We start from the raw sequence: 14354 nt of genomic DNA, 5'->3' as shown, positions 1-14354 counted from the left end.
ATTGCTCCCAAGATGTTGGCTATCTTCTGGTTTGCCTCTTTCTCCATGGCCTTTAATGCCTGTTTAGTTCAGCTCTTCTTCATCCACACTTTACAGTGCATGGAATCTGGTATCCTGCTGGCAATGGCCTTTGACCGCTATGTTGCTATCTGTGACCCGTTAAGACACACATCTATCCTTACACCTTCTGTGCTGGTTTGGATGATGGTGGTGGTGGCCATCAGGGCAACAGTGCTGGTTGGTCTCCTACCCATTCTAATCAAAAGACTTCATCTTTTCCATTCGACTGTAATTGCTCATTCTTACTGTGAGCACATGGCTGTGGTCAAGCTGGCTGCAGAAGACATTCGTGTCAATAAAATATGTGGTCTCTTTGTTGGCTTTACGATCCTGGGATTTGACATGGTTTTTATCCTTGTTTCCTATGTCCTTATTTTCAAGGCTGTTTTTCTTCTACCTCAAAAAGAGGCACGGCTCAAAGCTTTTAACACCTGTGTGCCACATATGTTTGTCTTTCTTGAGTTTTATATTCTTGCTTTCTTCTCATTCTTCAGCCACCGTTTTGGGCATGTTGTTCCCTCTACCCACATTCTTCTGTCTACCATCTACCTACTCGTGCCGCCTGCACTCAACCCTATTGTCTATGGTATAAAAAATAAAGTAATCTGCAAGCGGGTGGCACAGATTTTTCTTCTGAATAATAAATCTCAATAACACATCAAAAGTTTGTGGTCATAGTAATGATATGTGATTTACTAAAGATGGAAATTTGTTAGACTGCATGTTTATAGCATGGAATCTCAGTCATTATGATTAATCTAATTTGCATTTGTTGCACAACTATATCTTGGATAATATAAATTATAGTGAGTTTAATCTATACATACTTATTCTTTTCCCCTGTTGTTACCATTATCATTTCCTTCCTTAAATTTTTTTTCTATTTTTTAAATTTCATCATATGACATTTTATAAATTTTAAAGCATATTTGTCTTTAAATATGTGGATTTAATTTGTAAATTTCTCTTTAAGCAGTAATCTTGCTGCAATTTTACTTGTATTTACAACATGTTTGGACCTTACTGTGAATTTTTTTCCTATTAGCTTATGGAATTTTAAAATGACAGTCGATTAATATCTTAAACTTTAGGATTTTATATAAGTTTTATAATTTAATTTAAATTTAAATAAGTTATTGTAGGAGGACATACTTTTTTTCAAAATATGTTAAGAATTATATTATCTCTTAAATGGGTCAAGTGTAAGATCCATTTTGTGTTTCCATGATAATTGTGTATTATATGGAAACTGGTTTTGTTAATTTTTGTTTGCATAAAGTAAACCAATGGGCTAAACTACTTCCTTCAGAAGTGAAGAAAAGGAGAGAGTAGGATCAAACATAATGGATGGAAGTATAAAATAAGAGTAGAAAAACCTACACACTAAGGATAAGGCAGAAATAGTAATACATAGAAAAAATGTAAGTCAGAAAAGACAAGAATAAGTAATAAAATAGAAAATATCACTAAACACTACAAACATTAAAATGAAAATTCATTCTTTCAATAAATTATTTCCTGTAATATCAATAACCTAAATAAAAGAAACACATTTCTTGAAATATCCAAATAACAATACCATATCCAAATTCATGGCAAAGCAGAAATAAAACTTTTTGAGACATAGATTTGACATGCAAGTTTTATCAAGCATTTAAACAAATTCAAACTTGAAAGTTATTGAGGAATACATAGAGAAAAAAAGTAATTCTTGATTTACCTTATGAGGACAATACAATTGTAATCCATAAAACTAATAAAGGTGTAAGACCAACACCAATCATGAAAACAGACACAAACAAATTAAATAAAAAAATAATAAGTACTAATTAACTACAGGTTATACTCTAATGTAAACTTTTTGGCCATTATGTCTTCTTGCTGCTGGGGGCCCTCAAGTTGAGTCAACCCGTAGCTGACACTCCAGTAGATTTTCAGAGACATTTAACTGCATGGGAAGACCTTATTGAGTAGCTAGCAAACTAGCATAGTTTCTTACTACTCGTCACCAGAATTCCCTAATTATATATAATAAGGAAATACTAAAATTTATGACATTCAAGACAGTCTATTAACTATCTTCCACTTCTTATTTATGTGAAATAGTGATCTTTTTTCCTGTACTATCAGAAAGAGTTCAAAAATATCTGTTTTTATCATTCTTAGTTTATATTGTATCTGAATTATTAGTATAGTGAACTAAAAATAAAATATTAAAATATGTAAATACACTCAGAAGAATGCCAGAATATATCTATTTTGTGTTTCCTTTGGAAATATTTCATGATTATAAAATCATAGATTCTTCCTCTTTTTATAAATTCCATTTCTCTGTCACTCAGCTTTTTATTTTTCACTATTGTTGAAAAGCTAGCTATCAGTATTGCTACTACTCTCTTGAAGATAATAAAACACATCTTTCCTATTTTCAAGGTTTTATCTATTTAATGTCATGGTTGATATTCTCTATTTTTTTCTAAAAAATTAATTTTGACCTTTTAATCTCAGTATGTATAATCTAACTTTATGATTTATCTGTAGATATATGTATATAGTCTACTAGATTCTTTTACTTGATCCTTTAACAAGTTTTATAATTTTCAGTAAATATTAAAAATGTATTGATACTCCCCATAGCAAGTACATGGAAACAGCCCAAATGCCTAACCACAATGGAATGGATTGAGAAATTATGGTACATTCAGACAATGGAATACTATGTAGCATGCAGAAGCAATGATTTTATAAATTACTACCTAAAATGGGAGGGACTGGAGAGCATTATGCTGAGTGAACTAACTCAGTTTCATATAGACAAATATTATAAATGACCATTATTGTAGAATAGATATGAGGAGCCAAAAAGTTTCCAGAAGCATGCTGTTTAGGAAGCAGAAGACAATCGCTTCCCGGCCTTTTGGCTAAGATCAAGTGTAGGAAGCGGAAGACACTCTTGCTTCCTAAAAGGTGGGAAGACAGGAGTTTAATCATAGGGTCACACAATTTGATGGGTGGAGGGGCTCATGGGTAAAGGAAAGGGGAAAGATCCGGTGTGAAAAACAATGTATACAAACTTTATGAACTTTGTATGTAAACAAGTAGAAAATAATTTTTTTCAAAAGTATTGATAAATAATTATAACTTCTTTGTATGATAACTTACTTATAAGAGTTAAATTTTCTTTGGTGAAGAGATCTAGTGAAATATATTTTTTACATTTTTTACTTTATTTTATTTCATACTTATGTACAAAGTTCAACTACATTGTTTTTCACACCAGATCTTTCCCATTTCCTTCCATTCCCCCTCCTCCCCCCACCATCAAATTGGAAATCTGCCTTTGGATTTGTCAGATCTTGTCTTTAAGTCTTGTTCTTAATCTTATTTTTTACTGAGATTTTAATGAAAGTTTATAGAGAACTTGGATTTCCATTCATTCATTAATGCACGTTTTCCTCCCTGTGTAGTGAGCCACACTATAGCCATATTCTGCAAATCGCCATTTTGTGCCAGGTTCAAAAGTGAAGATCTGTTTATCATTATGGCTTGATGTTTAAAGGGAAGCAGAGACAGGTTTAACCTTCTTTGTACCCCAAGGCCAAGTGGGGATGTGGAGAATAGAATGTCCTTCCCTAAAGACTCTGTTTATACTTCAGTTCTCATGGCCTTGCCTGGTGCTGATTAAAAAAGCAAACAGCCTTGCTAGTAGCAGGTGGCTCCTAAATCAGAATGAAATGTATTGTGAACCTTGAAGCTGAGCTGTTTTTCTATTCACTGTAGAAAGAGTATAAAATAACAGATGAGAATAAACACGGCACTATAGAATTTTTCTGTATACCTCTCCTAATCTTTCGCTTGTGTAAAATATTTCTTTAATCCATGCTTCTTGTCAGTCCAACCCTGTTCATCTTGACCGGCTGGATTTGGTCATCCCTGTCCACGCTGCCCAGTTCGCTTTTCTCTTTGAAAAGAATAAAGAAAATCTTTCACTGTTATACAATACCGTCACAGTCCACATTACTATGCAGCTCTTACTCTGGATACTTGTCATGCAAATAATACCTAATCTTATGACAAAACTCTTCCTACATTGTTATCTCAACAGAGAAGTTTAATATTTCTCAAATTACTAATTCTCAGATAGATTTTGCTAGGATAATAGTTGTTGTTAAGTGCTGTCAAGTTGTAGATAACTCAAAGCCACCCAATGAACGAAAGACCTCAGCAGTTGTACAACTTTCATTGTTTCTCCACATTCATATAGTACCCAGAGGCAAGCTATTTCGAAAGTGGATGCCATTCCTGCTTCCAAGCTTGTTTTAATCAGGAGTTCCACCAAACACTGTTCACCATGGGTAGCCATTATCACATTTGACATCAGTATCAGTATCACATCAGTATCATATCACATCACATCAGTATCACAGTGTTTAGCATCACAGCAACTGTGAGTTACCTTTGTACAGCAAATTGACAGACCAGTGCTATACCACTTAGAAGAATGTTTGACCAAAAACAATTAAAACCAGGCCTGAGGGAGGCAGATTAAAATCACCCAACTTTGGCTTGGTAGCATCACTTTCTATCCACTAGATTTACAGAGCTCTCTCTATGACTCGCAGAGATTCTATGAACAGCAGATCTAACCCTTGCCCTATCCTAGCTATCCCCACAATCTTAGACATGCACGAGCCCATTGCTATAGTCACCATATCAATCCATCATGTTGAAGATATCATAATATTTAAAAAGCCTTCTCTGTATTGTCAAGATCCAAAATTTTTATTATATAATCCTATTATTGTTGAAATCTTGCTGAGATTTTTAGCCTATAAACTTTTCTGCTGCACAGTTGTTGAGAGAGTACTTGATGAGAGAGAGTACAGAGATTTTGCAATTCTGTTCTCTATGGTTTTCTTCTCTCCTGAACCTTACCTTTCACTGTTTTTTCACCTTTAATTCTGACTTTACCTTCTTAGTTATTGGGGTTTATTTTGTGCTATGGACTCGACCCAAGGCTGACCTTCCAGCAGTTTTTTTAAAGACAGTAAATCACAAGGGAGGCTACAGCCCATCTTTCTCCCGTAGAGCACCTGATAGATTCAAACTATGTACCTTTTCAGTGGCAGTGCAATTCCTTACCGCTAAGTCACCAGAGCTCCCTTTCCTTTTCACTAGTCAAGGAAAAACACTGTAATAGGTTAGCTTTATTTTCCTTACTCATAATTAGAAGCATTTCAGTACAGAAAGCACTGTTGTTGTTGTTGTTGTTGCTATTGATTGCCATCTAGCAGAGCATGACTCATAGCGACTCTATGAACAAAAGACCTGAAGCTTTTCTATAGCTATCATCATTTCTCAAAGTTCATAGAGTTCCAGAGGCATGTTCTTTAGGAAGTGCATGCCACTGCTGCTTTCAGAGGCACTCAATTTTCTCTCCCTTTTTCTTAATTAGCCTTTAAATATCTAATATTTTCTTATTTTAGTTTACTAACTATGCAAAGACTATGTGGATTGTAACAAATTATTAATAACATTGAGAAAAGTGGGAATCCCAGAACACTTAATTGTGCTTATGTGATACCTATACCTAGACATGTAAGCTACATTGTTTAAACAGAGCAAGGGAACACTGCAGCATTTAAAATCGTGAAAGTGCAGCAGGAGAGTATCTTTTCTCCATACCTGCTTAATCTTTATGCCAAACAAATAGTCTGAAAAGCTAAACTTATGATGAAGAATGTAACATCAGGATTGGAGAAAAACTTATCAACAACTTGAATTTTGCAGATGACTCAACCTCGCTTGCAGAAAAGTGAGGATGACTGGAGGAGCTTGTTGCAACTACAGTTTTTCAGCCTGAATTGTATCTTAACATCAAGAAAACAAAAGTCCTCACCACTGGACCAATAGACAACATTCTGACAGATGGAGTAAAGATAGAAATTGTCAATGGTTTCCTTTTACTTTTATCCACCATCAATATCTTGACGAGCAGCAGCCAGGAATTCAAGAGCTGAGTTGCACTGGGAAAGTCTGCAGTCAGGGAGCTTTCCAAAATTTTGAAGAGCAAGAATGTCAGTTTAAAGAGTAAGGTGACCCTAATCCAAAGCATGGTCTTTTAAATTACTTGCTATGCATTTGAGAGTTGGGAAATGAATCAAAACAGAAGAGTCAATGCTTTGGAGCTGTAGCGCTGGAGAAGAGCACTAAATCCCTCATATACTGCTAAGAGAACAAACAAATATATCTTAAAGCAAGTGTAGTCAGGATGTTCTTCATCTTACATACTTTATACATATTGTTAAGAGAGACCAGTCATTGGACAAAAACAAAGCAAAACATCAGAACACATCATTTTTGGAAAGGAGACGAAGATCCTCAATAAGATGGATTGACACAGTGACTGTAACAATGGACTATAGAATGGCAGAGATGGAAAGCAAGACACTGAACAGGGCAGGGTTCATATCTGTTGTTCATAGGGTCCCCATAAGTTGTTCTAGACTTAACAAAAGCAACAGAAGCATACTATTCCTAGGCAGCTCTTTTAATTAGAGGTATGAATGAGAATTCAAAGAAAAGTCATTTACAGGCTTCATTAGCAGTAACCTTATCTGAATTTATTAACTAAATAATTATGTAAAAGATTCAAAATATCTATTAAAGATTCACTCACATTTATACAAATGCTTTTGTATCAGTTTGATTGTAATCAGGAGACAGAATGCCAGATAAAAATGGGAAGAAAAGACTATTAGTATCAAGAATGCATAACTATGAATGAGACTGGTATTAACAATGATTGACTTCTCATTTCTTAATGAGAAGTAAAGGTATTTATAGACCATAGGAATAGCAAGTATTAAAAAGAGATAGTCACTGTATTCAGTACTAAGAAACATTCATAAGAACGAAGTTCTTTTTCTACTACTTCCAAGTCTAAAATCCAGAACTCATTGGAGAATTCATAGCCAAAGATCACTGGAAAACAGAGAAATCACTGTAGTTTTGGCTCAGGAGAAGTCCCTGTAGTGTTCCAGAATGCTTTTGATTGGAAAATATCTAACTTTAATCATTCCACTGCAAAAATGCTAATGGAGGATTCCTGGGGGAAGCTTTTGCTGGATGATGCTTTTGCAATCCTTCAGCTCTGAAGCATTGCAGAAACATGGCTGCAAGCATGGTTGAAGCCTGAAGAAAGGCATCTAACGAGACTTTTTTTTATTTTTAAATTTTATTATTATTATTAATGTGTGTACCATCAAATCAGATCTTTCTGGTACAGGAGGGGATTGTTCCTCCTTCTTCAGCAGAGCATCTGGTGGATTTGAAACACATATCTCTGGGATTATAGTTCAGCTTTTTGCCACTAGGTCACCAGAGCTTGCCCTAATAGGACTTTAGAATGATACCATCAAAACTGGAAGACAATTCTTTTGTATACTGTTGAGTTGAAACCAGCTCATAGAGGCAGTCCATCACGTGGGATATTGCCCATTTTCTCCTGCAGAGCAATTGTGGATCTGAGCCACATGCCTTTACATAAGTTTGGCAGCACAGTTCCTTACTGTGGAGCATCCCGAGATCCCCCTTTTCTCCTCTGGTGTCGCTATATCATTTTCTACTCACTAGTTAGCATGTGCCAGTGTTGTTGTTGTTAAGTGCCATTGAGTTGTGGACAACTCATAGTGACCCTATGAACAAAAGATCTGAACACTTGTGTATAACTTTCATCATTTCTCCAAGTTCATAGGATGCAAGCTATTTCCGAAGTGGATGCCACTCCTGCTTCCTAGCTTGTTTTAATCGGGGAGTCTCACCAAACATCGTCCACCGTGGATAACCATTCTCACATTTGATACGTCAGTGTCACAGTGTTTAGCATTTCAGCAGCCACGAGTTACCTCTACAGAAAATGGACAGACCAGTGCTAGAACACTTAGAAGAATGTTTGACCCAAAACAATTAGAACCAGGCCCAAGCAGCAACAACAATAACAACAAAATATAATAAAAGTTCAATTTACATAAAGAAGGCAAAAAGAGCAACTTGAGAGGCAAGAGATAACCATATCAACAAACATGGAAAATAATAAATTAGGTGGTATCTAAAACATAATATGGAAGCAGAGCTATGTCAGGCATTTGTTTAGCTTTGGTGAGAGTTCATATTCACAGCAATATGCTTCCTACAAAGGTTAAAGAATGTTCCTCCTTTTGGTATTCTCAAATCCAAAAGGACAAGACATTGCAGATGTAGAATTACCTGATGTGTTGATGTTCAGTAACTCCAGAACGCCCCAAAGAAACCTACCATCCTGATGTGATGCTCAGTAACCCCAGAATACCCCAAAGAAACCTAACATAAGGTTAGTTCTGAATAGGAGGCAACTAGAAGGCAAAGATTGATTTCTTGATGAAGAGTGAAAACCAAGGTTTCTGAGGAAAGACAGTTTGTAGAATTAGGGACAATAAAGGCAACTCTAGGAGGGTTCTGAAGGAAGTAGAGAGAGCTAAAGAACAATTCTCTATCATCCTAGAAAATATATAAGGTGCCAACAAGAGAATGTTGCTAAAAATGTGTACGTTAAATAAGAGAATATTTAAAAAAAATAAAATTTGTGAATGGGTAATGGATGAAGAGTGATATTTTTAAGTACTGGAGACTAACATGTCTGAATTATGTTCAAATGCTTGGTGAAAAGTTAAATTTGTAAGTGATGACAAACTGGGATATCTAGTTGAGGATATTTCTAAGCAAAATCTTCAACGGACCACGTGGTTTTTCCTTATTACAGTAAAATGTGAATGAAAAGAGTTGTGCTGAAAAAAAGTAACTGAAAATGCAAAATGGAAATAAAAAATATTATAGAAGTCTATTGTACAAACTCAGGTCACATGTCCTAAAATTATTTCCAAGGATATTGTGACATAATCTTTTGTTCAGGAAATAAAGCATATGAGAAGTGTGTTTAACCAACTACCGCAGCAGAAAGCCCCAAATCTTAGACTGAAAAGGACAGAGAAGGAATGAAAGCAAAGAATGCTGCCTGCGTCTTGACAAGAAACAAGTTAAAGGTGCTACCATCTGTTGCCCTTTAAGGAAAGAAAAGAACCATCTATGGAGTAACTCAGAGACCAAAGGGTGATAAATTCATAGATTATTAAGGGCAGGGTCACAGTTTCCTAGATTTCAGAGTCAGGTCTTTGCCAACTCTGACCAAAGAATGGAGATGCTATTAAGATATGATAGGAGTATCGGGACACCAACTAAAGATGAAGGGCAGAACAACTGGACCTGATAGGGCTAAGGGTAGGGACAGGCACATATACAGAGTAGAAAAATATGGTCTCCTAAAACCAAGGGAGAAGTTACCACACTTGTAGGTATCACAGGTGGGCTGAAGCACTGGACGAAGGGGTTTTCACAAATAACCCAGTTTTATGCTTTTAATAAAAATGAAAAATATATCTATATAATTATTAAAGTTTGCATTTCATCAAATTCTATAGCATAATTGTATTTTAAGTTACAAACTAACAAAATGTGACTTGTTTTTCTACATTGAGTTTAAAAAACATTAAAGGTCCCACATTTTGGAGAATTTTCTAAGTCTACAAAGCTCTCTAAAGTTTCTTACTAGGTGCTACCAGAGGATTGGTTGTATTTTGGTATAAAGTACACCAGAGCAAGGATCCCAGCCAAGAAACGTTTTGTGCAGAGTCAGGTATTATCTTTCTGTTTCTTCTCCATCACTTCTGTTGTCCACAAAGTATCATAAAATTTTTACCCTCTTTATTGCATATGATTTTGAAGTTTAACTGTTCTATGGTAGTATTTCTGGTACTCTAGCGAACTACAGAGGCCCAGTGGCAAGAAGCTGCACTACCATTCAAAAGGAGAGATTTCAATCCACCAGCCTGCTCATCTAAAAGACAACTGGAAGGTCAGCTATGTGTTGCTCCTGATGGCGCATAACAACAGCAGTGGGTAAAGACTTGCACCCCCAACCCAAGGCAGGCAGTTCAAATCAACCAACTTCTTCTCAGAAGAAAAATGGGCAATCTCCTCCCATGTTATTTACTGTTTGTGAAAACCCGTTAGAGGATCTGTTATTAGTTAGTTCCAACTCAGCAACAATGAGATACAGACACTTTATGGCTTCAGATGAGAGCTGACCTCGTAGGTGATTCTCCCTGAGTTGGCACTCTGGTGGGTTAGGAGTCAACTCCGCATATGCAAAACACTGAATCATTACAAAGTGTTTATTGAACTGAGAATTTAGCTTCATTGCTACAGATTCGTTTAACCCTGTGAGTTGGCAGTTAACTAGGTGTGTATCTGATTTATATCATAGATGTTGTTATGTACTATCTAGTCAGAAATGACTCATAGCTGACCTTTGAGTGAGTTTTCAGAAGCAGTGAATAAAAGCTGCCTATCTTTCTTCCATAGAAAAGCTGGTAGAGTTGAACTGTACATCTCTGGCTTGGCAGAAACTCTTAAGAGATTTGGCAGAATGAATGAGGAACAAAGTCTGTTGGCCTGTTGTTCTTTGGTCTTAAAGCCAGTAACTCCTCACTCCAGTTAGAATATATGTCTTAGCTTGGCCTTTAATCATCAACTTACTGGCACATGACTGAATACTTGCTGTATTTGGCATTCACATCAGCCCAGATAAGTCTGAGTTTAAGGGCAAGCTCACCCCCACCCCCCTGATCTATACATGGAAGAAATAGCACTTGTGGCATATTTTAACTCTCATTCTAGAATTCATTAAATATGTAAAACAAGACTGCTTTAATAACAGTATGAAAGATTGATTTATTCATACTTCCCAGTTTTTGCAATACTAGAATTGATCTCTGCAAGGTCTTTCTTACATGTTATTTAAGATCTTCTTTATCTATTCCAAATTTCCTTCTTTACCCTTATAGGCAGAGAAACTCTTCATCTTCGGATAGTCTCTTTAATGACTTATACCTATTTCATTCTCTAAAGTTCTTTGATTTCAAAGATAAATTATGTGACAAAAGTAGAAAACAGTGAAGAAGGAAGAGTAGTTGTAAAATATGGACTTGGCAATAGAAATCAGGGTGGAAATAGAATAATTGAATTTGTATTTATAATGATTTATTCACTGAACATACCTTTTTAAGAAAACACAAATGTTGACTTTACAGAGGGATCTCAGCTGATGGGCTTCATAGGAGTCAGATTGACTACATTTGTGGAAGAAATTACTAAAGAAACTCAGTATCAGCAGTTGTATAAAACCACTATTGTAGAATAAGTATAAGGATTCAAGAGGGTTGGGAAAGTGTGGAAGCAGAGGGATGAGGATGTGCAGGGGGAGAGGGGATTAATCATTAGGTTGTACAATTTGACGGGTGGGAGGGTGAAGGAAATTGAAATAATTTGTTCTTGAAAACAATACATTGGAATTTTGTAAATAAATAAGAATAAAAAAAAAAACACACACACACACCAAAAACTAAGCCAGGAGCTACTGTGGGTCAGTTAATCATTTATTCATATGCAAGTTCAAATCAAGGCCAAAGAAAATTAAAATAAGTCCTTAGGAACCAAGATATGATCTTGAACCAATTTTATCTGAATTTCAAGATAATCTCAAAAATAGGTTTTGAGGTATTGAACACCAATGACTAAAGACGAAATGAGTTGTGGGATGATATCAAGGACATCATCCATGATGAAAGCAAAAGATCATTACAAAATGGAGGAGGAAAAAAAATGCAATTGAAATCAGAAGAGACACTAAAGATTGCACTGGCGTGTTGAGAAGTCAAAACAGAAGGAAAACATTTCAAAGTGAAAGAGCCGAATAGAAGATTTTAAAGGGCAGCTTGGGAGGACAAAGAAAAGTATTATAATGGAATGTGCAGAGAGCTGGAATTGGAGAATAAAAAGGAAAGAATTTGCTCTGCATTTCTCAAGCTGAGAGAACTGAAAAACAAATTTAAGCCTGTGTTGCAATATTGAAAGATGCTACAGGCAATATATTCAGTGAACCAGAAAGCATCAAAAGAAGATGGAGGGAATATATGGAATCACTGTATCAGAAAGAATTGATTGACACAGAAAAATTCCAGGAAGCACCATATAAAAAGGAGCTAATGGTAATGAGGGAGGAAGTAGAAGCTGCATTGAAGGCACTGGCAAAAATAAGACCCCAGGAATCGATGAGATATCAATGGACTTGCTTCAATTAACGGATGCAGCCTTGGATGAGTTCACTAGTCCTTGGTAGGAGATTTGGAGGACAACTGGCCAACAAATGGAAGAGGTCCATATTTGATCCCATTGCCAAGAAAGTGATGTAATAAATGTGGAAAATATAGAACTATATCATTAACATCACATGCAAGCAAAATGCTGCTGAGGAGCATTAAGAAATGTCTAGAACAAGTACATAGGAAACTGCCAGAAGTTCAAGCAGGATTTAGACAAGATTGTGTCACCAGGGATATCATAGCTGTTGTCAGATGGATCCTGGCTGAAAGTAAGGAATATGAGAAAAACATCTATCTATTTGTACTTTATTCACTATACAAAGGCAGTTCACTGTGTGAATCATAACAAGTTGTGGCTGACATTGAGAACAATGGAAAACCTAGAATACTTAATTGTGCTCGTGTGGAACCTACACCTGGACTAAGAGGCTGTTGTGTGAACAGGGAAAGACTGCATGGTTTAAAATTGAGAAGGGAGTGTGTCAGGGTTATATTCTCTCTCCATACCTATTAAATATTTATGTTGAGCAAATTATCCAAGAAGGTGGACTCTATGAAGAGGAGTGAGGCATCAAGATTGGAAGAAGAAACATCAATAATATGTTTTATGCAGATGGCACAACCTTGCTTGCTAAAAGTGAGGAGGACTTAAAGCACTTGTGGCAGAAGATGGAGGAATGCAGCCTTCAGCATGAATTGCATCCCAATATCAAGTAGAAAAATATTCTTAACCTCTGGACCAATAGGCAGAAAGCAACATGATGGAGAGATTGAAACTGTTAACAGCTTTATCTTTCTTGGATCCACAATGAACATCCTTGGGACCAGCAGTCAGGAAATAAGGAAATGCATTTCACTGGGAAAATCAGCGATTAGGGATCTGTCCAAATTACTGAGGAGTAATGATGTCAGTTTGAGAACTAAGGTGCATCTGATTCGAGCTGTGATCTTTCTTATTACTTGCTATGCATCTGAGAGCTGAACAACGAACAAGGATTACAGAAAAAGATTTGACTCCTTTGAGCTTCGGTCTTGAAGAGGAGCACTGAACATCCCATGGGCATTCAAGAAAACAACAGATATCTCTTGGTGCAGCTGGAGTGTTCTTTGGAGGCAAAAGTGATGAGCCTTCCATTCACATAATGTGGGTGTGTTGCTAGGAGAGACTAATCCTTGGAGAAGGACATGTTGCTGGGAAGGTTGGAGGGTCAGCGGAGATGAAGACCCTCAAAAAGTAGACTGACTTGGTGACTGTTTCAATTAGGCTCTTGTGTGTCAGGAATTGTGAGGATGATGTAAGATAGAACAGGGCTCAGGTCTTTTGTTCACAGGGTCGCTATGAGTTGTACTCAACTCAACAGCACCTAACAGCAATTCTTATAAGGGACTATTTCAATGCTAAATATTTTTTCATATGTGTTTCTAAGAAATATACATTTTATCTATGCTGCATCTTAACATAGAATAACAACTATATAAATCCTATAAAAGAATTTATATACTTGAGCCAAGAGGCAGTCGTCAGAACAGAGCAAGGAAACACTGCAGAGTTCAAAATTAGGAAGGGCGTATGCCAGGGATGTGTCCTGTCTCCATCCATACCTTTTCAACCTGTATGCAGAACAGATTATCTGGGAGGCTAGGCTCTATGAGGAGAAATGTGGGGTCAAGATTGGTGGAAGGTCTATCAACAATCTGCGATATGCAGATGACACAACCCTGCTTGCTGAAACTGAGGAGGACCTAAAGCGCTTGCTGCAGAGGGTCAAGGATTGACTGCAGCCTCCTATATGGATTGAGGCTCAATGTCAAGAAGACAAAGATTCTCACCACTGGACCAATTGGCAGCATCAGGATGGATGGTGAAGTGACTGACATTGTTCACAGCTTTAGTTTGCTTGGCTCCACAGTCAATGCTCTTGGCACCAGTAGCCAGGAAATTAGAAGATGCATTGCCATGGGAAAGTCTGCTGTTAGGGACCTCTCCAAAGTACTGAAGAGCAATGGTGTCTCTCTGGAGACTAAGGTGCGTCTGAT

The 14354-nt window shown here is 36.6% G+C and overlaps 1 protein-coding gene across 1 annotated transcript; it reads left to right on the top strand.

Moving 5' to 3' along the window:
* Window positions 1–714, top strand: LOC102849584 (olfactory receptor 52A1-like; the record flags this gene model as incomplete). The annotated part of the gene is made up of 1 exon (XM_006885681.1): window positions 1–714. A coding segment is annotated over one exon (714 nt), but the record flags the coding sequence as incomplete, so codon positions are not given.
* Window positions 715–14354: the final 13640 nt, after the last annotated feature.

This window comes from Elephantulus edwardii, unplaced genomic scaffold, assembly GCF_000299155.1.
Source record: "Elephantulus edwardii isolate Elephantulus edwardi_28Jun2011 unplaced genomic scaffold, EleEdw1.0 scaffold00044, whole genome shotgun sequence".
In the NCBI taxonomy this organism is placed as follows: domain Eukaryota; kingdom Metazoa; phylum Chordata; class Mammalia; order Macroscelidea; family Macroscelididae; genus Elephantulus; species Elephantulus edwardii.
Note: the sequence above shows the minus strand (reverse complement) of the source record. Positions and strands in the feature narration are given on the sequence as shown.